Source organism: Xenopus laevis, chromosome 3L, assembly GCF_017654675.1.
Source record: "Xenopus laevis strain J_2021 chromosome 3L, Xenopus_laevis_v10.1, whole genome shotgun sequence".
Lineage (NCBI taxonomy): Eukaryota > Metazoa > Chordata > Amphibia > Anura > Pipidae > Xenopus > Xenopus laevis.
The window spans coordinates 61,424,005-61,447,992 of NC_054375.1; the positions used below are offsets into that span (position 1 = coordinate 61,424,005).

At 36.3% G+C, this 23,988-nt stretch overlaps 1 protein-coding gene across 2 annotated transcripts in view; it reads left to right on the forward strand.

Moving 5' to 3' along the window:
* The first annotated feature begins 85 nt into the window (after positions 1 to 85).
* tmtc3.L (transmembrane and tetratricopeptide repeat containing 3 L homeolog) overlaps positions 86 to 23,988 on the forward strand; it is a 31,330-nt gene continuing 7,427 nt past the window's right edge. Inside the window, exons 1-10 of one of the 2 annotated variants that reach the window (XM_018252376.2) lie at positions 86 to 223; positions 5,098 to 5,315; positions 8,257 to 8,475; positions 10,096 to 10,195; positions 10,854 to 10,969; positions 11,821 to 11,993; positions 13,063 to 13,315; positions 16,553 to 16,701; positions 19,226 to 19,346; positions 20,079 to 20,190. In XM_018252376.2, the coding sequence (XP_018107865.1) occupies positions 5,127 to 5,315; positions 8,257 to 8,475; positions 10,096 to 10,195; positions 10,854 to 10,969; positions 11,821 to 11,993; positions 13,063 to 13,315; positions 16,553 to 16,701; positions 19,226 to 19,346; positions 20,079 to 20,190 (1,432 nt within the window). In that variant the 5' untranslated portion in view covers positions 86 to 223; positions 5,098 to 5,126. The remainder of the gene's footprint in view (positions 224 to 5,097; positions 5,316 to 8,256; positions 8,476 to 10,095; positions 10,196 to 10,853; positions 10,970 to 11,820; positions 11,994 to 13,062; positions 13,316 to 16,552; positions 16,702 to 19,225; positions 19,347 to 20,078; positions 20,191 to 23,988) is intronic. The other variant, XM_018252378.2, reaches the window with a different exon arrangement.

Consider the following 23,988-nt stretch of genomic DNA (forward strand, 5'->3'; position numbering starts at 1 on the left):
TGACGTAAACAGGACGCCCTTTGCGCATGCGCTCGATTTCAACGCCGTTTGTCACCAAAGCCCCACCTTTCAGAGTGTGCGCGAAGTAGATTAGAACGCGGTAATATCGCGAGGCGCGAATAATTCAGATTTCCTTCCGATCACGTGATGCCGAATCTCTGGCACTCACGTTGACTCCCGCGTTGCGTTGCCGGGGCGCCGGCTGTGATCTGTGCGTCACGAAGTGAGTGTGCTTGTGTTCTGTCGGCTCTAATTCTGAGAACACTGTTAGTTTGTAAGGCTTTTGTGATGGGGACATCCAGCCGCAAGATAATTGCAAATATGCCCCGTTTTCTTTTGTAGTTTATGAATAGGATAACGTCCTGTCATCTGTACAGCAGTGATCAATGCATGCAGCTGGTGTGCTCTGCAAAGCTACATATACTGAGCGATTGCATTTGCATGACCGTGTACAAGATACACTATTAAATACTCAATGAAGGCATTTAACTGTTCTGTAATGAATGATTTGGTAAACACCCTGCTATAAGGTGCAGTCAGGATTAAAACATTACATAGATAAATATGTCTTTTTTTAATGGTTAGTCTTGCATGTCTAAATATATTTATTAAAGGACAAAAACACCTTTCTTTATCTGAGAAAATTCCCCCTACCCATATCCAAACTTATTAGTTGCTGTAGAGTAACATGATTCTGCTGGTACTCAAATGCTTTGCTTATGTTTTGATGGATGGGCCTTTTAGTGATATCTGACAGTTTAAGGATCTGTTCATTCAGGTAGAAAGGTTGTATGGTTTGCTGTGTAGACAGGAGACTGCACTGAGTTAATGATACTTTCATTCAGTTTGTAACCATTAAAGGAAATGTTGGAAACTATGTGAGGATTTGAAAAGGTGTCTCTTTTGCAACATTTTCCAGTTCTTCCTTATTATGACAAAGTTGCACCTTTACTGGCAAAGAAGTGGCTATGCAATAGCTGTGGTTGAGATGCCTGAGAAATAGAATATGTTATGCTATGCATGATTACCTACAATCCTGAGTAACCCAGTGGCACTTCATTCGCCATATATGTCTTTTGCTCTCTATGTAAGAATTGTACAAGAGACACATTTCTTTATCCCTTGCCCTAAAATTCAAATGATGCGGATGTTACAGAACATTTGCAAGCAAAGGCAAGTTTTATTTGTCAACTAGTAAGGGCTTGCGTGTCAACATTATTCAACTTAATCTTCATAGAGCATTTCTAAAGCTTATCTGACTCGGTAAATAGTGGCGGAAAACTTTTATACTACTGAAAAAGAACAGCTAGAATAAGTTTCTGCCTCAATTTCTGGTAAATGCTGTATTTATATCTGTGAATTTCTTAATTCTCTCTTTTTCTGTTAGATCAGCTTTTCATTTTTATATAATAAAGCATCCCACTTTACTTTGCTTCATTCATATTAAATTGAATGGGTAAAAGTGACTGATGATCATGAAAAAGTATTAAGTGTTCTTTTGACCATCTACTTTAGGCATTAGTGCATACAATAATATATTGCATTTTGGGTTAAAAAGCCATAGTTATTTAGGGGAAAGCTGTGAATTATTCACAGCTTATTGTTTGTGTACAAGACTGAAAATTATTTGATGTCCTACCTATTTAGATGTAAATTTACGTATAGGTTATAATAAAAAATGAATGTGAAATGTTATGTGTATATATATCTATATATATATATATAGGAACGGAGGGCCAGTTAGTGATCGATTTAATCTTCAGCATTTCTAAATTCTTAGATTTTTTTGTTGTGGTTTTATTAATTGTGCTTTGCAAACGTTGAGGGTGTTGGCTGTTCTTCCTGTCAGAACACGTTATTCTGGAAACCTGCAGCTCATAAGTTTAATTAATAATTTTAGATGTTTGTCTGGGTTGTTCTTTATACAATTTGGGTGATATATTTGCAGTAGAAGACATATCCATGGTTTGTTGATTTTGTTTTTAACATAATTCTTTCACCACCATATTTCACTTGTAACTATGGTGTGTTGAGATGTGGCAAGTGTTAGATTGCTGTTACACTGCTTTTAAACTTTGGTTAAATGGGTTGTTCACCTTTCAATTAATGTTTACTATGATGCAGAGAGTGATATTCTGAGACTATTTAAAATTGGTTTTGATTTTTTATTTGTGTTTTTTGAATTATTCAACTTTTTTTTCAACTGCTGTACAGTTGCAATTTCAGCAATCTGGTTGCTAGGGTTCAAATTACACTAGCAATCATGCATTGATTTGAATAAGAGACTACAATTTGAATAGGAGAGGGCTTGAATAGAAAATGAGTAATAAAAAGTAGCAATAACAACAAATGTGTAGCCTTACAGAGCTTTTGTTTTTATATGTGGTCAGTGACCTTGATTTGAAAGCTGGAAAGAGTTAGCTCTCCAGTTTGCAATATCAGCAATCTAGTAGCTAGGGTCCAAATTACACTAGCAACCATGTATTGATTTAAATAAGAGACTGGAATATGAATAGAAGACAGTCTGAAAAGAAATGTGGCTAATAAAAAGTAACAATAACATTAAGGGGGAGATTTATTAAGGTCAGTATGGTAAATTAGAGTTTTTGAATTTTTTTGGTCAAAACTCACAAATTCTAATTTTAAATCACCAACTCGAATTTGAATGTAATATGCATCACTTAAGTTTTTTTGGTCGAAGGATAATCCTTCGATCGCTGGATTAAAATCCTTCGAATCGTTCGATTCGAAGGATTTAATCGTTCGATCGAAGGATTATTCAAATCGAACTATTTGCGCTAAAATCCTTTGACTTCGATATTCGAAGGATTTTAATTCCCAGTCGAATATCGAGGGTTAATTAAGCTTGACAAAAGGCCATGTGGCCTAAAACGTTGCCGTGATGCCCCTGTGAAGCATGAATAAAGGCGTTTTAATACAAAATAATTTGTTGGTGCTGTCCTGAAGTTCTTGCTGAATAGAAATAGTCATAAAAGAGTCATAAAAATTAGCAATAACAATACATTTGTAGCCTTACAGAGCATTTGTTTTTAGATGGGGTCACTGACCCCCATTTGAAAACTGGAAAGAGTCCTAAGAAGGAGGGAAATAATGAAAAAGCTATAAAAAAATAAATATTGATACCAATTGAAAAGTTGCTTAGAATCTGCTATTCTATAACATATTAAAAGTTAATTGAAAGGCAAACCACCCCTTTAAGCTTTTGATGGGTTTCACTGACAATTCAACACATGACACTGTTGTTTCAGTTTCATTATATTAGCAGTTTAAACACTACTGATTTCTTTCATTTCCCTTAAAAAAATTCAACCTATGAAAAGTTAAAACAAAAAGTGTATATTTTCAAGTGAAATGTAACCAGACTGAACTAGCTACAAAAGCGTGACTACTTCTTTCCTTTGTCTTGCAGAAATAATTATCTCTGTTCAATAATGTATAGATGTAGCTAGGAACCATGTGGCCTTTAGGGAGGTTATTTATGAAAGGTCGAGTTTGTGAGGTTTTCTCTACCCCGAATAAACACACAACTTGAATGTTTGCTTATTTATGAAAAGATTTGAATGAATGCAATCGGGGGAAATCAAATTGATTGAGTTATCCATGAAAACATTAGAATAGCTTGAATTGATCTAGTATTCAAGCTCAACCTACCATAAATCATGATGGCTAAAAACATCTTCAAATGGTCCAAGGGACCTCTGCCATTGCTTTGTACATGCCCTTGACAGGTTTTAGCTGGAATATTTTCGGATTTGAGCTTTTTGCAGCTTCAAAAAATTTAAGTTTTTACTGAACCTACCCTGTAAAAACTCAAATTATTTTGGAAAAATTCAACTCAACCTTTGATAAATAACCTCCTAGAAGTCTTGCACTGGTTTCTATCTTCCACACCCATAGCTATTTATGAGGTTGTTTGTTTTCACACTATCTGTTATTGGATACCTTTGGTTGGCATTAAAAAGAAGTTTAATTTAAGGTATCATTATAATTAGTATAAATGTACAGGCTGCATAGAGCTACAGTTTGTCTAATGACTTATGCATTGATTTGGTTGGAAGTTACTTGCAAACATAAAGGAACACTTGGGGGCCGATTCACAAAGGGTCGAATATCGAGGGTTAATTAACCCTCGATATTCGACTGGGAATTAAAATCCTTCAAATATCGAAGTCGAAGGATTTTAGCGCAAATAGTTCGATTTGAATAATCCTTCGATCGAACGATTAAATCCTTCGAATCGAACGATTCTAAGGATTTTAATCCAACGATCGAAGGATTATCCTTCGACCAAAAAAACTTAGGCAAGCCTATGGGGACCTTCCCCATAGGCTAACATTGAGTTCGGTAGGTTTTAGATGGCGAACTAGGGGGTCGAAGTTTATTCTTAAAGAGACAGTACTTCGACTATCGAATAGTCGAGCGATTTTTAGTTCAAATCCTTCGATTCGAAGGACGAAGTAGCCCATTCGATGGTCGAAGTAGCCAAAAAACACTTCGAAATTTGAAGTTTTTTTACATTGAATCCTTCACTCGAAGTTAGTGAATCGGCCCCTTGGATCCATAGGAAACATATTTAAATAAATCATGCATCATTCTCATCCCCTTGGAGCTTACAGTCCAAGTTCCTGTCTGCTGGTATGATTTTGGAGATGCCAACATTTAGCACATTGTATTAAGAGATGGTAAACTGAACAGGATGATTTTACCTCTAGTTTAGGTCAGTATTTGCATGTATTTATGATCTATAACAATACCGTTGTATTGTAATATATCTTAATATGTTCATTTAATTGTGCAATGCAGCACCTCAACTTTTGCAGCAACAACCTGCGCTTGACCATTTATTACCATACTTTATTTCACTGATTACTGACTTCATTGGGCGGAAGCATTGGCTAATAGGTCTAAGGAATTGAATCCACACTTCTTACTGTTTGAAGCAACTTCTTTAAATTCCCAAGTGTAACCGTTGCTATATTATGCATTATATTGTTTTGAAATTCTAAGCTACTGTTCAACTGTTTCTAGAGTCTGTTTTAACCTTTTATTAACAGCTTTTATTTCCTCCTCTTTCAGGGCCTCAGACCTAAAAGGTACATGAAAAAATGGCAGCTGTTAGCCCAAAGGAGATTGGAATTTTATCAAGTGTCATATTTTTATGTTATTGGAATAGTCTTTTCTGCGGGTTTGTTTTTGACGATGTATCAGCTATTCTGGACAATAAAGATTTACACCCATCAACTCCCTTAAAAAAACTTTTTCAAGATGACTTCTGGGGAACACCGATGTCTGAGGTAAGTTTTTCCTTGTTTAGGAAAGGTTTTTTTAGTTCAATGTCAGTACTTGCATCAGTCATCTAAATTAAAGGAACAGTATCACCAAAAACTAAATGTGTATCAAAGTAATCCTAATATAATACACAAGATCCATGAATATCCTGTAAATTATATTCTTATTAAAGGTGCTTAGTGATGTCATTAGTTATAATCAGAGCTTAGTGATGTAATTTGTCACATGACTCCCTTAAACTGTTTATTATAATAAAATACCCCCTGTTGCACAACATGAGGATATTAGAAGCCACCTTGGAGTTCCATGTCCTGTATAAAAATACTTCAGCCTCGTGTTTTATATATTTATACGCCTCTGTAACTTATAATATCTTTATGGGAGGGATTAAAGGAACAGTTCAGTGTGAAAATAAAAACTGTGTAAATAAATAGGCTGTGCAAAAAAAAAAAATGTTTCTAATATAGTTAGCCAAAAATGTAATGTATAAAGGCTGGAGTGAACAGATGTCTAATAATGACTAACATGTCAGTCAGAATCCAACTTCCTGCTTTTCAGATCTCTAACTCTGAGCTAGTCAGCGACTTGAAGGGGGGTCATATGGTACATTTCTGTTCAGTGAGTTTGCAATTGATCCTCAGCATTCAGCTCAGATTCAAAAGCAACAGATATGACCCATGTGCCCCCCCCCCTCCTCAAGTCTCTGATTGGTTACTGCCTGGTAACCAGGACAAACAGTCATTGTAAACCAAGAGAGCTGAAAAGCAGGAAGTAGTGTTCTGACTGACATTTTATACATCAAATCACTCCAGCCTTTATACATTACATTTTTGCCTAACTAACTATATTAGAAAAATTTTTATTTTGCACAGCCTATCTATTTAGCCAGTTTTTATTTTTACACTGAACAATTCCTTTAAGCCTGCACCTTTGTTGGGTACCCAGCTGGGATACCTGCGGACTGACCACACGGCCAAGAAATTGGGGACTTTTTGCCCGTATCCCGACCACTTTGTGGGTACCCGACTTGATGCAGCAAAAGTCGCTCCTCTGCTCCCCTTCCCAGAAGTGCTGCAGCCTGCAGCCTGCAGAATGTAGAATATATGTTCTCTTGCACTTGGGGTACTTTTAACCACAGAACGTAGATTCTATGTTCTGTGGCACTTAAAGCAACTGCAATAAAACAAAAAACTGATCAGTATCTTTACTAACTGTGGGTTGATAGTATTGTATAGTATTAATAGGTCTGTATATGCATATATGGTACTGGTGTTTATTTGGAAGGTTTAAACTTGTTGGGTTTGGTCTTTGTTTCAACCTAACTTAACTATGTAACTATTTTGAGATTTCACTTCATCCTTTAATTAGAGACACTTCAAATTTACCTTGCCGTGCGATAATATTTGAATACGTCCCTGCACTTTCACATGCCCACCAACTGTTATCACCAGGGCTAACCATGCGTCTCTGCATTGCTGTCACTGAAGAAGAGGTAGCTTGTCTGGTGAAATACAGTTGATGTTTAGGGTAAGGGGCATGCAGGCCTATTTATTCACTTCAAAGGGTTTATTATAGTCATTTAGACATGTACAGACATGTATTTTGGCTTTTAGTTTCCCTTTAAGTTATTCTCAGGTTTGAAACTCCAAACCCTACATTATTATTTTACTTTTATTCATTTATTTTACATGTTTGGATGTGGAGCACAGTTACTGTGACATGACTTTTGTCAATTATGTTCATATTTCTCTTCCTTATCTAGATCTGTAAACATGCAGTCTTTCTCTTGACACCTGTTTCATTAGAGCTTTTCTAAAGGCCTGGTTAATGATGAACACTGTACAAACACAATGAGAAGACAATGGAAGGCATTATTTCCATTGGCACTCTCTTAAATACAGTATATCATTTGTATTAGAAGAAATACTTTTTTTTTTCTTTTTTTTAAAGTTTATCCATATTAATTTGAACATGTTTAGAGGACCTCAGAAAAAATAAAAATGCTCCACTGCCCTCATTGTAGTGCCAGGTGCTAGCTGAAACCCATCTGAAAGGGGATTAGATAGAAGAGAGATACACTGTACAGGTGTGAAAATAGTAACTGTTTCCTTTAGAAGATGTCATTTAGTGGTATGATTTCATTTTAGTTGACCAAGTGGTTTTCTCAGACATGACGTGCCTTCTTTTATTAAGGGTGCAATGTTATGCAGAATCTGTTGATTTAATCTTAATTCATGAATGGTCTATGAATGTTTTCCAAACAAAGTGGGAAGAAGGTGAGTTTGTCTTTATGGGCAAAGGTAGTGTGAGCAAAAAGGGAAAAAAAACTCATTTGTTTAAAGTAGTAGGTTCTTAACAGGCTTGGGTACCAAAACTCCAACGTACAATCCAAAAAAAAAACCCAGCTTTAGGTGCTTCATTCCTACTTGCGTTTAGCACATGACTGAAGAGCCAGGCAGGTATTAAATGCGTAAGGCTGTTTTTGCACAAGTTGCTTGAATAAATATGGTTGTACACTTCTACTTTTGGCCTGTATGTTGGAGTTGAATTGCAGCCAAACAGTAGGTAGTGTGAGCATTTCTTTCTTTCTGTTTTGCAGTTCGGGGTTTATTTAAACTGTAGGAGAATACTTTGATATGTTAATCAGGCATACCTTCCAATGGTCACGATTAGGGTGAGACTGTATCGGTTTTCAGACCCCACAAATTGCAAGTCTTGCACAGGACTCATGATGCTCTGCTCTGATGCAAATCAGACCATAATAGAGTTTGGTTGGGGCAACGTTTAATACGTTTAATAAGTTTAATACTGTGATTTGGAAACTATAAGATGCGGCGATTGCATTCTCAGAAATAAATTATGATTGAATTTACCCACTGTTGCAATTACATTCAGAAGTTTTCTTTATTGGAAAAAAAAGTAATTTTGTTTTTCCTGATCTTGCAGGAGAGGAGCCATAAATCGTATCGTCCCCTTACAGTTCTGACATTCCGTTTGAACTATCTGTTCAGTGAGTTGAATGCTGTCTCTTATCATTTTCTCAACGTGGTTCTACATGCTGTTGTATGTGTAGTTTTTCTCAAAGTCTGCAGACTTTACATGGACACCAAAATCAGTCTTCTGGCCGCTTTGCTGTTTGCTGTGCATCCTATTCATACAGAGGCAGTAAGTAGATTGTTTTTCAGATCTGATTATGAATACTTTATTAATAACATTTACTGCTTTGTGTTTTTCTGAACCAACGTGTTTTCCATTCCTTATCCTATGTGCAATTTACATGATAAATTTCAGCAGGTCATTGCAGCAGAAAAGTAAAAAAAAGTTAAAAAGGATAGCTACTTTTGAGACTGCAATTTTACAGAAATCAGAGTTCTACTTCAGAGCAGCACTAATAGTTTGAGAGCAGTCACCAGCCATTTAAAGATTAGTGCAGGCTGTAATCCATGCGGAAGGAAGGGGGAACTGAAGTATGGAAGAATGTGTTTTGCTTTTAAATGAATGTATATGTTTCATTTTCCGCAGTGGATTTGATAGAGATTTTATTTTTTGAATTTAAGTTCCCTTTAAAATTGACCAATCGTAACCCAGGGACTGCCTGTAGTTTGTTAAAGCTGCAATTTGTTCCTTTCAGCAACTATACACCCCCATCTTTACTACTCAAGATATGCAGATCACCTTTGTGTGATTCAGTTATGCAGTTTAGGGAAGTTTAGAAATTAGGATCCGTATTAAAGTGAAATAGCCTGCTATAATTCCACTACCTATATATTGTACAGTGCTGCAAAATATGTTGGCACTTTGAATATGTAGGGGTTTTTAAATATGTGTTAATAATGTACAATGCAATGAAGACAGCAGCACTTTTCACTGAATCTTATAATCTTACCCAGCGTGCACCTGGGTCTACAAAGAGCTGATTTTCCATCGTGTATCACACCCCAACCGATTTTGTTAATAATACGTAGTAATAATAATACTTGATTAAAAGTTTCAGGAATGCTATATTCACTTGAGTGCAGATAACCACCACATGAGGGCACCAGAACCCCTTAATTGCAGTGATCTTTGTCTTGTTGACTGAATATGGATTTTTAAAAGAAAAAGGTTTCATATTGATTTTATCTCCTCTTAAAAAAAATAATTGCATTATTTTACTAATATGCATTTCTTTTTGTGTTTTACTGCTTTATGCTTTGCTTTATTTGAACTCAGAAGTGATGGATTACAAAAAAGATGGGAAAGATCCCATCCCAGATCAGCACAAGCAATGCCAAAATCTGTCATATCAATGACTATGTTTCTAGAAAGCACCTTAATCTGCAGATTAGAGCTGTATGTGCCTGGTATTTGAACCTAGATTGCCACTGTTAAGAGAAGAGGGTAGGGCCACACTGTGATTGTGTTGCTAGACTGTGTCATGAAATGCAGGCCCCTTGAAAGGTTGCTAGTGTTGGTGAATTGAAATTATGACAACTGCAGTGTGTCGTGAAATTTTGGGTCCACACTGTAATGTTTCTGGGTGCTATAATGTGTTAAAATCGGACACAATTGTGTCATATAAATGATAGGGGCTTGATTTGTGAAATGCTAAGTGTATACTCTGTTATATTTCGTGCCACATTGTGTAATGAAATGCTGGGGCCTTTCATTGTCATTAAATCCTTGTTTACTGTGTCAAATATTGGCCCACCGATTGAAAAATGTAGGCAGCACTGTTTTATATTTATTGTATTCCAAGAAATTATGCTTTTTCTCTCAAAGGCTTTTTTTGTCCTGCCTTCACAGGTTACAGGTGTTGTCGGAAGAGCTGAGCTTCTCTCCTCTATTTTCCTGTTGGCTGCGTTTTTGTCTTACACAAAATCAAAAGGTCCTGACAATTCTATAGGTAATTTTTTCCTATTATATATCTGTAAGAACAGTGCCACTGTTCAGTATGAATCCAATTAAAAAAAAATGTTGTTTTGATATTGTTGAGCTAAACACTTTATGCTGCCAGTTTATGCTGGAAAATGTACTCCTTCCTAGACTGGTAACACTGAAGAGGAAAAGGCTAAATATATAGGACTTCATTTTCTTTTCTTAACCTTAACTACTGACTAAATAAAAGTATATTGAGCAATTTAGTCATCTTCACAGATGGGTAAATATCTTTTTTGCATTCAGGCAGTGCTAGCAGTTCTAAGGGACATTGGGGATTAAAGTGGGTCTAAAGGCAAAAGAATAAAAACCCATTTGCAGGTTCTCCAATTAAAAAGATGCCCAATACATTAGAGATTATATTACATTCATTAAAAAATCTGGACAATTTTTATTAAAAATAAACAAAAAACTTGACCCTATGTAGTTCCATTACCTCTTCTCTCCACTTGCTGCGGCCATCAGAATTTCAGCATCATACTTATTTTAAGGTTAACTGTCCATTTATGGAGCAGTTCTTTGTGTCAAAGGCTTCTGTTTACTAGTGCCAACAATGTATTTTGATATTTTTTTATCAATAGTGTGTGAGATTTAAAATACTCCTTAAAAACGTTTTTATTTTCTAGTTTGGACCCCAATTGCAGTTGCAGTTTCTCTTGTTGCTGTTGCCACACTCTGCAAAGAGCAGGGAATCACTGTTGTGGGGATTTGCTGTGTCTATGAAGTCTTCATTGCTCAAGGGGTAAGTTTGAAAGGCTTGGGATTTTTGTTCTTTGTGAAAAAAGGAGGGAGTGATAGAATGAATGAGGGGACCATCAAAAGAGTCTCTCAATGTAGTGTGCAGTGTTTTTCAGAGCAACTTGCTTACTAGGTTTAGGAGCAACCTATAGTTAAGGTAGGCGCTTAAAGCTGTATTCAGTAGGTTTGGAGGAGCCAGTGTAGGTGCTGGATGCCACCTGGGAAAAAAAGGAAGTGGTTATAGGTGAGCTTTCTGCCTAGAAAGTGGGAGGTGGGGTTTGGGGAAAAATGTATGTATTCATATTGATATGAGTTAACTAGAATTTCAGTGTCAGATGCGGTGTCAGAAGCAGGTAAACAGTCCACTGACATTCATTTTGTTGATTTACTTGTATGGTCTGAATTTTAAACAGTGCAGTGCTGCAAGAAGCCCTGATTTTAAATAAAACATTGGCATATCCGCATATATTTTCTATCCCTGTTGATGCATCTGGCACACATCTTACCATTTATTTGTGAACACAACACTATGACTTATTGGCCAAATGTAAATAAGCATTTTAATATAGTATACCTCCCTGACACAGTCAGCACAGCCACTCATAGTTATGCCACAACATTCTGCCGGTCCACCCTAAACTCCACCTATTTCATGAATTAGGAATGTCCCATGGAGACTAGTACAAAACTAATAATTGCAGGCTATTGCAGGTCAAGCAAATGTGGAACATTTTTTTTCTGTTGCTTGATTTTGGACCTATTAATCATATGATTTTCCCAAGGTAAACGTCAAAATAAAATATTGCTTGACAGAATTTTCTTTCAACATATTTTGTTTTCCTTTTGGAATTCCAGTATACTCTTCCAGTGCTGTGGGATACAACAATGCAGATTCTGATGGGCAAAGGCAGCATTCCATATTCCATGCTTCAGACTTTGCTTAAGCTTGTTGTTTTGATGTTCAGCACACTTCTGCTTGTTGTTGTACGAGTTCAGGTCATTCAGTCACAGCTTCCAGTATTTACAAGGTAAGATAATTCCTGAAGAACATGAATGATAGGGATGAAAGATATATGGATGAAGAAATATGGAGAAAGGAGGTATATATTTAGGGGTCTTTGGGATAAAGGTAGTACAGATGTCTGAAAGATAAAATTAAAAGGCGTGAGTTCACTGTATATTTGCAAAAGATGAGGAGTCTGGTGACTGAATCTTGTGGCAGCGGGGTAAGAAGACAGTAGGAGACAGACTGGAGTTTGAGGGCACGAGAAATAACTTGTTGCTTTGACTGAACGAGTACATAGTTTGAAAAAGATGTAGTTGGAGCAGATGGTCCACTATAGTTGGAGCAGATGGTCCACTATACTAAAGGTAGCAGAAGGGTCAGGTTGGCTATGAATAGAGAAATATCCTGTAGAGTTTGGAGAGAGAATTTTGTTTGCAAACACTGTGTCGTGTTTAGGTAGAAACCAGATTGTAGGGAAGATCAAGGAGTAGTGTAAGGAATAATTTAGGTTCCTGTACACATCTTTCAAGCAGTTTAGAAGCACGTCAGAGTAGAGACATGGGTTTTATAGTCTTTTAAAACTGAGGAGTCAAGCAGGGTTATACTTCCCCCTTGATAATAGTTTCCAAGGTGACTCTAGTTCTTTCAGCACAATCATGTCATTATTAAAAGACACCAAAATTAGGGAATATAAACTATAAACTATACATTTTAAAGAGACAGTACTTCGATTATCGAATGGTTGAATATTCTAACTATTTTTTACTTCAAATCGAATTTGAAGTAAATTCTAAGTCGTAGTATCCTATTCGATGGTCGAAGTATCCAAAAAATTACTTCGAATTTTGAATTTTTTTTTTACTTAGAAAATTCCCTCGAATTCACTTCGACCCTTGATAAATCTGCCCCTATGAGTTGTCCCATAAGGGCACAGATATGTTGGGTCATGCGAGCCAATAAATGGACAAAGTTCTGTATTTTACTCCCACACTTCTTCCATTTTTATGTAGTCTAAAGGTGTATGCTTTTCACAGAGCTCAGATAAAAACCTTAAGGAAGCCTATAATTTTGCATTTTTTTTTTTTTATTAGGTTTGATAATCCTGCAGCAGTAAGCACAACACCAGCAAGACAATTAACATTTAACTACTTACTTCCTGTGAATGCCTGGCTTCTCCTAAATCCCTCAGAATTGTGCTGTGATTGGACAATGGGAACAATCCCTTTGATAGAATCTGTTCTGGATATCCGCAACTTGGCCACACTGCTGTTCTATCTACTCCTGGGTTACTTTATCGTTTTTAGTGTTCGATATTCGGGAGATTCTTCAAAAACTGTGCTTATGGTAAGTTAAAGTTCTATAGTTTGCCCTGCTATTACAAGTATACTATATAACCTGCTCACCTTAATAAGGATTGAAAGCTCCTACAGAACTTGAAGATATGCAGAAGAAAATAAAACAGAAAACATTTAAGGAATAACTAACCTAAAGGAACAGTAACACCAAAAATGAAAGCTTTTTAAAGTAATTAATTTATAATGTACTGTTGACCCACACTGGTAAAAGTAGAAACACTACTATAGTTTATATAAATGAGCTGTTGTGTAGCTATGGGGGCAGCCATTCAAAGCCAAAAAAAGGACAAAAGTCTCAGTTTAACATAGCAGATAACAGAAACGCTCTGTATAATACAATGGTACTTTTGTTATCTACTAAGTAACATGTGCCTTTTCTCCTTTTTCCAAACTGAATGGCTGCCCCCATGGCTGCATAGCAGCTTGTTTATATAAGCTATAGTAGTGTTTCTGAATAAAACATGCCAGTTTTACCAGTGCAGGGCAACAGTACATTCTATTTTAATTACTTCAAAACACAATTTTTGCTGTTACTGTTTCCTTAATGGTGTCTATACATCAGCACCATGATTTTCACAGATGTCTTAAGGATTTGGCCCTTCGCTGGTGGAAGACCTTTCTTTCTAGGCTAATTAAATCACCCATTGATACCTGTTAATTAGTGGCTATAGATAGAGATTGCCTTTCTCGTTATAAACCATGTATTGCCATCTTTCCTATGATGCTTGCCTGGTGTGAAGCATCATCAGTTTTTTCTGTATGGTGCTAGGGTCTGCAGAGAATAGACTGTCCCATCTTAGAATACACATGCAATAAATGTTACAGGGGTTGTTCAACTTCCAAACACTTTTTTTTCAGTTCAGATTGATCACCATAAACAAAGACTTTTTTCAATTGCTTTCCATCTTCCACCTATTTTTTACAGTTTTCCCAAAAATGTAGTTTAATGTTCCTCTCTATGGGGTCTCAGTCTGGCAGCTCAGTGATCCAAGAGCATCTGAACTGTTACAATTTGCTACATTTAGCTGATACATTTCTCGGTAGTATCTGAAATATTAGCAACTATTGTATCAATTCTAACAGCTGCCTTTAATGAAATTCAGGGATTCTGCTCAGCAGGGACAAAGATAAAAATAATTATCAATTTAGAACCGTTAAAGGGTCGGCGACCCCCTTCCCAGAGCTGCGTTAGGAAGTGAAAAATGAAACTTTACACTTCAATATTAGAAAAACGGTCACAAATGTAAAATAAATAGTAATTGGAAAAAGTCTTTATTTCTGGTGAACTATATGAAACCAACTGAACTGGAAAAAGTGTTTGAAGTTGAACAACCCCTTTAAGGTGTAGCTCACTGAGGCTAACATGATAAGCTGACCATAGATGCAAAGATCCGATCGTTCGAATCCTCGAACGATCGGACCTCCCCATCTCCCGACCTGCCAGTAACCATTCCGTTCAAATAAAGTAGTAAAATAACAGATCAGCCGATGTTCTGCCCCTGACAGCAATCGTAAGAAAGTTATGTCCAACCAAAGCTAGTGACAGTCTCCCTCTGAAAATCGTACGATCGGCAATACATGCAGAGATATTATCGGCAGCCGACAGAAATCTTTTAACCTGTCCGATTGACCAAACGACCGATCTCCGTGGGATGAAAAATGTCGGGACCCTCCACACACTATCCGAAAATCGTACGAATCGAGGATTCGTATGATCGGATCTTTGGGTCTATGGCCAGCTATATTTCTTCAGGAAATTTTTCTTGTTCTGCTATCCTTTAAACGTCAACCTTTATTACTACTTTTGCACTGCTCTGCCTGAGGTATGCAGTTGTCCGGTTTGTACTCAACCGTTAACACCCTCTCGTTTTTAATTAATTTGACTGGCTCCCAGTATTTTCAAGTCTTCTGAATTCTTTGGTTCTTTTGTAATTTCCCCGCATGATTACTATTTTAAAACTGTGTGATCATTTGTACTTTCTGAAAACTTGTTTACATACTCAGCAGAATGACATAACTAAAGTACCTACAGATCTTTACCTTAATACCTACAAAAATTATCTGTTTGTATCTTATTTGCAGTTCTGGCATGTTGTTCTCAGTACACTTTTGTTTTAGTTTATCTAAAAAAAAAAAAGGAATATTAGGAATATTCCCTGAAGGGTCTCTTAATAAAATTAATATAACTAAATTATGAAAATCTATCACACAATCACAAGTTTTGAACTCTTGCAAAAAAAAAAAAAAAAAAAGCTTGGCGGCATAAAGTCTCTAGTCTAACTGTAATTCATGCTAGGATATTTTTTAATAACTTGTAGTTTTACTTTCTCCAAATACAAATGTAATGCTTTAAGGAAGTAACTACAGTGTTGATTTTGAGACTGATGGCTGTTGACCATTTTCCTGTTAATTCTTCTCAAAGTTCACACAGTTCAAATCACTGCAGTTCATTGGAAATTACATTTTCAACAGGTGTAGGTTTTGCACAAGCTATCTGCTAGTAAGTAGATTTAGGGGCATATATATTATGCTGTGCAAAATGAAAATCGCCAAAACAACTGTGTGAAAAATAAATGGTGGAAAATCTTGCGTTCACGTGGAGTACACACACCTTGATAAATTCCCCATTATTTTACACTGCTTTTGGCGGAAGTCATGACAAAGCCTGGCAAGTGTGATGTATTATCCCGCTGTTTTTTACACAGCATAATAAATATGCCCCTTAATGTAGCCATACATGCTCAACTGTCTTGATAGGTATGCCACCTTGTGGTGGACCTTCAACAGTCCATCCTGTGATCATAGTCAGTCTGTATAAAAATTCTATGATACAAATTGACCAGTTGTGCCTGATAAATTGTCCAGTGTCCCGAATAAGCAGAATAGTTCTGTTTGGGTCCCCAGACTGAGGTCAGGTACCTTGATTATCAACTATGACCAACTTAATGGTGGATTGTTATATCTGCCTCTGTTCTTCAGTAGTGAAGCAATATATCACGATTCTCCTGGATCGTTATGCTTTGAGATTGCAGGCCTGTGCAATAACAACCAGCAATTAAACATTCTTGTTTCAAGTAAAAGGTCTTAATCTGTCCATTTTGTATGTTTTATTAAATCCTGTGAAAGTTTCTTTTGCAGGTTAACTATATTTCTTACAACTGTGTAATAACCATTTACATCACAGATAATGAATGCTTTCTCCTTTTATATTTGTCTGTGTTTTTAGGCACTTTGTCTTATAATACTGCCTTTCATCCCTGCATCGAACCTTTTTTTTCCTGTGGGATTTGTAGTTGCAGAGCGAGTTTTGTATGTCCCTAGTATGGGATTTTGCATGCTTGTAGCACATGGCTGGAAGAAATTCTCAAGCAAAGGGTGAGTGTCAGGTGATCTTTAAAATGCTTGATGTCTGTTAGTGTTAATTATTCGGTACTGTTTTGTAAACCTAGGTCTATGCAAATAAAGTTGTGGAGGTTTGAAGAAACATGCGCAAAGCTTCACTCAGTCTAATACTCTATGCATAACAATCATGTCACGGGAAAACATGTTTGTTACAACATGCATCACTTAATTGTGCTCCTCCAGCGGAATCCTGCATTGAAATACATTTTTCAAAAGAGCAAACAGATATTTTTTTATAAATTTTGAAATCTGACATGGGGTTAGACATTTTCTTAGCTTCCCAGCCTCAGCCATATGACTTGTGCTCTGATAAACTGCAGTCTCTCTTTACTGCTGTTGGAGTAATATCACCACTGCTCCGCCTCCCTCCCCAGCAACAGAACCATAGTAAGGTAAGATAACTGCTCCCTGATTCCTGCATTGCTAAATATGCTCCCATGCAGATACAAGAATAGCACTCAAAAGTAAAACACCCAATCCTGACCATGATTCCTCCAGTTACATTCACTTTGTCTTTAATACACGTGGAAAGCAGCAATGTGGCCAGTCCCGTTGTCTCACAGGTGCTCCGTCCACACACCTCAAATCCAGTTACATTGTGGAGTAGAAACAATTGCTTATCTGAAAGCTGTTCCATTTCTTTCTGAAAGCACGGGATCAGGCACAATGACCTGAGATGGCTGTCAACACACCAATATTGCAACTAAAAATACATTTCTTGGTTCAATAATAACACTTTAAATAGTAGAATGAATTATTTGCAATGTACACAGTGTACCTTATGTATTCTTATTAAAACTCATGACGAAATCCCTGTAAACATACCAATGGCATTTGGAATGGTAAATCATTTTCATAAACTCTTTCTTAGTGCTTATTGAAGCTATTTTCTTCCTTCTGTACTCCTGGAAGTTTTATCAGACTTCTTTGAGATTTGTTTAAATGGGGATTAAATCCTCCCCTTTCTGTATCAGCTATGATGCAGAGGGCATGGTACCCTTTTTGTTGAGTTTTAACAGAAGAATGTTTTTCATTCACATCCTCTCCTTGTCTTCATATTAAGTAGTCTTGATAACTTTCTGCATGTCCATTTATAGAAGAGACGGTGTAATTCCAAATCAAAAGAGCAAATTATGTGAAGGATTCAACGGTCACTGGGTGAAGAGGCTAAAATGTCTCAGTAGGCACGCTTTGTTTTCCAGACCAGCTGGCTTGTACAGACAAATAAATTGGATTTGTACAGTTGCTCATATGGACCTTTTATTCTTAATTAATATAAATAAGTTATCTTAATTCATTTTGTCTGAATGACCCGATATTATTTCCTGTCTGGTTTGTATCAGACTATCTTGGATTCCTTGAATGTATTTCCTTTTTTCATTTAACTTATCACGAATTTGCTGTGTATTTGTAAGTAACACATAAAGGTCAAATATCTGTGTATCCTATCCTGCAAGCTGTGTGCATACACACAACATGTGAAAATACAGTTCAAATCATTCTGTAAGTTTTAACGGTTACAAAATATGATAAATTAATGGAATAGAAAAGGAAACATAATGAGGATCCTGCTCAGACGCACTCTGTGGACATGCCTCATGGTCAGCCAGTTTTTGGCTAGTTACTGTCCTTCTTTACCTTCTTTTACAGTGTTTTATTTTGTACCCTTCTCTTATAATACAATTGTTTTTCAATCCTTTGTTATGAATACATTTAATGCATATTTTTGTTGCATCATAGTAAAATTAAGCTAGACCAACATGCACTAGAATTCAAGGGGTTTGTTCACCTTTAACTTAACGTTTAGTATGATATAAAGAGTGATAATCTGAGGCAATTTGCAATTGGTTTTCATTTTTCAATATTTTTTTTTTTTTTTTTATTCTGCAGATCTCCAGTTTGCAGGGTCCAAATTACCCCAGCAATCATGCATTGATTTAATTAAGCAACTGGAATATGAATAGGAAAGGCCTGAATAGGAAGATGAGTAATAAAAAGTAGCAATAACAATACATTTGTAGCCTTAAATAGCATTTGTTTATAGATGGGGTCAGTGACCCCCTTTTGAAAGCTGGAAAGAGTCAGAAGAAGGCAAATAATTAAAAAACTATAAAAAAAGTAAATAATAAAGACCAATTGAAAAGTTGCTTAGAATCCGTTATTCTATAACATACTAAACATTAATTTAAATGTGAACTACCCCTTTAAAGGAAAAGAAAACAAAGCGTTCCAGTGATCGTTTTATCCCTCGTTAATACTGGTGTAAAATAAACGTAATAATTGAAAAGGAATGCATTTTAACCCTTGCATTGCCCCAGATTGTAGAAACTATGAACTTGATATAAAGCAACCATTGTGGTCACAGATTCTACAACTGGCAGCACTTGGGGGTCTTGGAAAGCTGCTACTTCATTTCCCTGCAACAAGCAAAGATGAGAACCAGTTTGTTGTTGTCAAGTTATTGTATCTTTAATTTATTTGTTTATTTATTTTACAGCAGGTTGAAAAAGCTATCTTGGATATTTTTGGCTTTGGTGCTGTTTACTCATGCAATTAAAACATTTAACAGGAATTGGGATTGGGAGTCTGAATATACACTGTTCATGTCCGCTTTGAAGGTAGAGTATCAGTGCTGCTCACATTATAACTGTCGTATTACTACACACTCACTATTGTACGTAATTTTGATATCACTATTTAAAAAATTTTCATGGACCTACTGAACCCTGCGACTATTTACAGTAATTGTCATGGTTCTCACTGAAAAGTGCTGTGTGGTCGGGCCTGGATTTATACTGTAAAGTCAAGTTGTCTTTTTCTTTAATTATTTCTATTTCATTTTAACGCACTTCTAATTAGTGCAGAACAGTTTACTTTTTCCCAAAAATATACAGTTTCGTTAGAATTAAACAGTTGTAAACTGATCTGGAGTTGCTTCCTTTTCCTTAGTAAGCTTTCTTTTCTGTATCCGTTTAATAAATTAGCTAGTTAATAAAGCAAGATATTGTTACTACTTTGCAAGAGAAAGGAATGAGACTAAAACATATGAATATACATTCCCTTTCAAGCATAAAAGTCATTCTTTTTTCAATTTCATAAATTGCTTTCTATTGTTTATTTTAGAACATGTGTACTTGAAAAATGTGGAAAGATGTATAAATTTCAAATATAAATAAACTATTCCAAACATTACAATCAGTTGGCAAACTTGTAGATAATGTGCCTTAACTAGTTTAATTCCTAAACTAACAGTTTGCGTTGGGGAAGTTGCTGTTTGCCCATCGGAATTTCATTCTATATGATTCTGTAGTTTGTTTATTTTTGATTAATACTAATTCTTTTCTTTTAAGGTTAACAAAAATAATGCCAAGCTATGGAATAATGTGGGCCATGCTTTAGAAAATGAGAAAAATTATGAAAGAGCATTAAGATTTTTTAAGAAGGCTACTGAAGTACAACCAGGTAGGCTTTAAAATTAAATGGTTCTGGTTCCAAAACATTTCCCTTAGTCAGACACTTATCTTATCCATAAATGCATTCAGAAGAACATGTGCATCTATGTACAAAACAGGTGAGCTTGCCTGAATGAGTAACCACTTACTAGTGAATGGTACATTTTTGAATACTATGCAAAGAAAACTATTAATTTTCTGTCCATTGTTGAATAATACCTACAGGAATATCCATTAAGGTGCCTTATGTAGTCCATGGATACTGATTTTTGAGAGAGAACCGATAGGGTTCTTATTTTACTCCTATTTTATTTTAGATAATATCCAATATACCAATATGTTGGAGCTTATTTTCTCCCGTGACTAACACTTTTGGCTTACCTCCATACTATTTGTGTGTGCACTGACAGTACAGTAATTCTCCTGGTAGCGTACGCGGACAATGTATATCGCCAGAAATTTTTGGCCGAAATCCTCTCTACAGTCCTGTCAGTGCACACCCAAATGGGGAGGAGTTGTGGGCGAATCAGAATTTTCTCATCTGGCTTTTTTAAAAACATGCAACATGTACCATTACCCTTACGGTGCCATTTAAAAGGTGGATCCTTTGAAAAGTGCTGAGTATAATTGCTAGTTGTGGGTTTTATTCTTGGAACCATTTCAACATATTTGTAAACCAATGAACTGCAAACGAAATCTTCTTTCTGCACTGAATCCAAGACAAACAATTCTCTAAATTGTTACCAATTCATGGTGTTCGGTCAGGAAGCTGCTTTTGAAGTAATGAGACCAACATGATGCATTTTCTGAAGTTTAATATAAACATCCTAAAATTAATTTAGCCTGTATTAAAATTGTATGTCTCTTATGTGAAAAGTAGTTCTTTTAATTTCCTTTTTCTGTCAGATAACTAATTTGCTATCTGCACTGGTTGTGTTGCTTTTGGCTTATGTTCAGTTTTAAGACTTTCCTGGATGTTCAACTTTAACTATTAGCCATCTGTTGCTACCTAATCATATGCAATCAGTCTCATCATTATGCAACTTTCTAAAATCACAAATGCGCCCCATAATTTACTTAACTTTTTTTATATTAACCCTTTAAGTGCCAGCAGAATTTCACATTTTGGTTACGCGAAATGCCAGCCGTTTTTGAAACATTTTGTGCTCTCTCACTTTAGGGGCATTTTCTGAGGGGAAACCTATAGTTTACCTAGGAAAACTATACATTGTTTTTTTCGGTAGAAACTGAGCTTTCTAAATCTGCCTGAGTTTTCATGTATTTCCACCTGTGCAAAAAAATTTATAGTGCTAAATACCAAAAAAAAAAGAAAAATTACCATTTTTCATCGTATATCAATTTATACCAGAAAAATATTTAATTTTACGGATGAAAATCCAACTGATTTGGAAAGCCTTATGTCTCTCGAACGTGCCAATACCAGATATGTATAGTTTTAGGGAGATTTCGGATTTCTGTACAGCAAAAACTCCCGGCAGTATATTACCGAATTTTGAAAGCACTAAGGCAGAAAACAGCTTTAGATTCCAAGGTAAAAAATCCTGAAACTGTAGGTTTACCCCAGAAAACCATACATTTTTGAAAAGTACACATTCTGCCGATTACAAAATGGGTAACTATGTCTCTCTACTCCCAACTACCAAACATAAAACCTTGTCTGAATATAGCGGTTTTTCAACAAAAAATTCAAAATTCTGAAAAATCATTTCAAAGGTTTTATTTTGCTGCTCCGCATATCCCAAACTATATTAGGTACCAAGAAAAAGCACCTGAAATATGATTGCCAGGGGTCCACTGAACAGTTTGATACCCATTATGCATAGGTTTACCAAAGTATCTGGCATTTAGAGACACCAATATGAAGTTAGCACATCCAAATTGTTCAGGACTTTACTTCAGCTACTGAGAAATCAACACATTGACTGCATTTTTTGTGGGGTAAAAACACAGAAATATATGTTTACCCCCCAAACCCATATATTTTTGGAAAGTACACATTCTACTGAATCTAAAATGGGTACCCATGCCTTTCTGCTCCAAACTACTGAGTCGCAAGGCTTTCCCAGAATTGTCGGTTTTGGTGAAATATCTGAAAATTGCCTCAAACCTTCAACTTCCCAGCACCATATCGCCCATGTATCATTACATACTAAGAAAAAGCACCCTAAATATGATTGCCAGGGTTCCTCTGAACATTTTGGTGGTCATTGTTCATAAGTTTAGCAAAGTATCTGGCATTTAGAGGCCCCAAAATGAAGTTAGCGCATACAAACAGTCCCGTGGGTAACTTCAGCTAATGAAAGATCAACACATTGACTGCATTTTTGTGGGGTAAAAACACAGAAATATATGTTTACCCCCCAAAACCCATATATTTTTGGAAAGTACACATTCTACCGAATCTAAAATGGGTACCCATGCCTTTCTGCTCCAAACTACTGAGTCGCAAGGCTTTCCCACAATTGTCGGTTTTGGTGAAATATCTGAAAATTGCCTCAAAGCTTCAACTTCCCAGCACCATATCACCCATGTATCGTTACGCACCAAGAAAAAGCACCCTAAATATGATTGCCAGCGTTCCTCCAAACAGTTTGGTGGCCATTGTTCATAGGTTTACCAAAGTATCTGGCATTTAGAGGCCTCAAAATGAAGTTAGCGCATACAAATAGTCCTGTGGGTAACTTCATCTAATGAAAAATCAACACATTGACTGCATTTTTGTGGGGTAAAAACACAGAAATATATGTTTACCCCCAAACCCATATATTTTTGGAAAGTACACATTCTACTGAATCTAAAATGGGTACCCATGCCTTTCTGCTCCAAACTACTGAGTCGCAAGGCTTTCCCAAAGTTGTCGGTTTTGGTGAAATATCTGAAAATTGCCTCAAAGCTTCAACTTCCCAGCACCATATCACCCATGTGTCATTACGTACTAAGAAAAAGCACCCTAAATATGATTGCCAGGGTTCCTCTGAACATTTTGGTGGCCATTGTTCATAACTTTACCAAAGTATCTGGCATTTAGAGGCCCCAAAATGAAGTTAGCGCATACAAACAGTCCCATGGGTAACTTCAGCTAATGAAAAATCAACACATTGACTGCATTTTTGTGGGGTAAAAACACAGAAATATATGTTTACCCCCCAAAACCCATATATTTTTGGAAAGTACACATTCTACAGAATCTAAAATGGGTACCCATGCCTTTCTGCTCCAAACTACTGAGTCGCAAGGCTTTCCCACAATTGTCGGTTTTGGTGAAATATCTGAAAATTGTCTCAAAGCTTCAACTTCTCAGCACCATATCACCCATGTATCGTTATGCACCAAGAAAAAGCACCCTAAATATGATTGCCAGGGTTCCTCCGAACAGTTTGGTGGCCATTGTTCATAGGTTTACCAATGTATCTGGCATTTAGAGGCCCCAAAATGAAGTTAGTGCATACAAATAGTCCTGTGGGTAACTTCAGCTAATGAAAGATCAACACATTGACTGCATTTTTGTGGGGTAAAAACACAGAAATATATGGTTACCCCCCAAACCCATACATTTTTGGAAAGGACACATTCTACAGAATCTAAAATGGGTACCCATGCCTTATTGCTCCAAACTACTGAGTCGCAAGGCTTTCCCGAAGTTGTCGGTTTTGGTGAAATATCTGAAAATTGCCTCAAAGCTTCAACTTCCCAGCACCATATCACCCATGTGTCATTACGTACTAAGAAAAAGCACCCTAAATATGACTGCCAGGGTTCCTCTGAACATTTTGGTGGCCATTGTTCA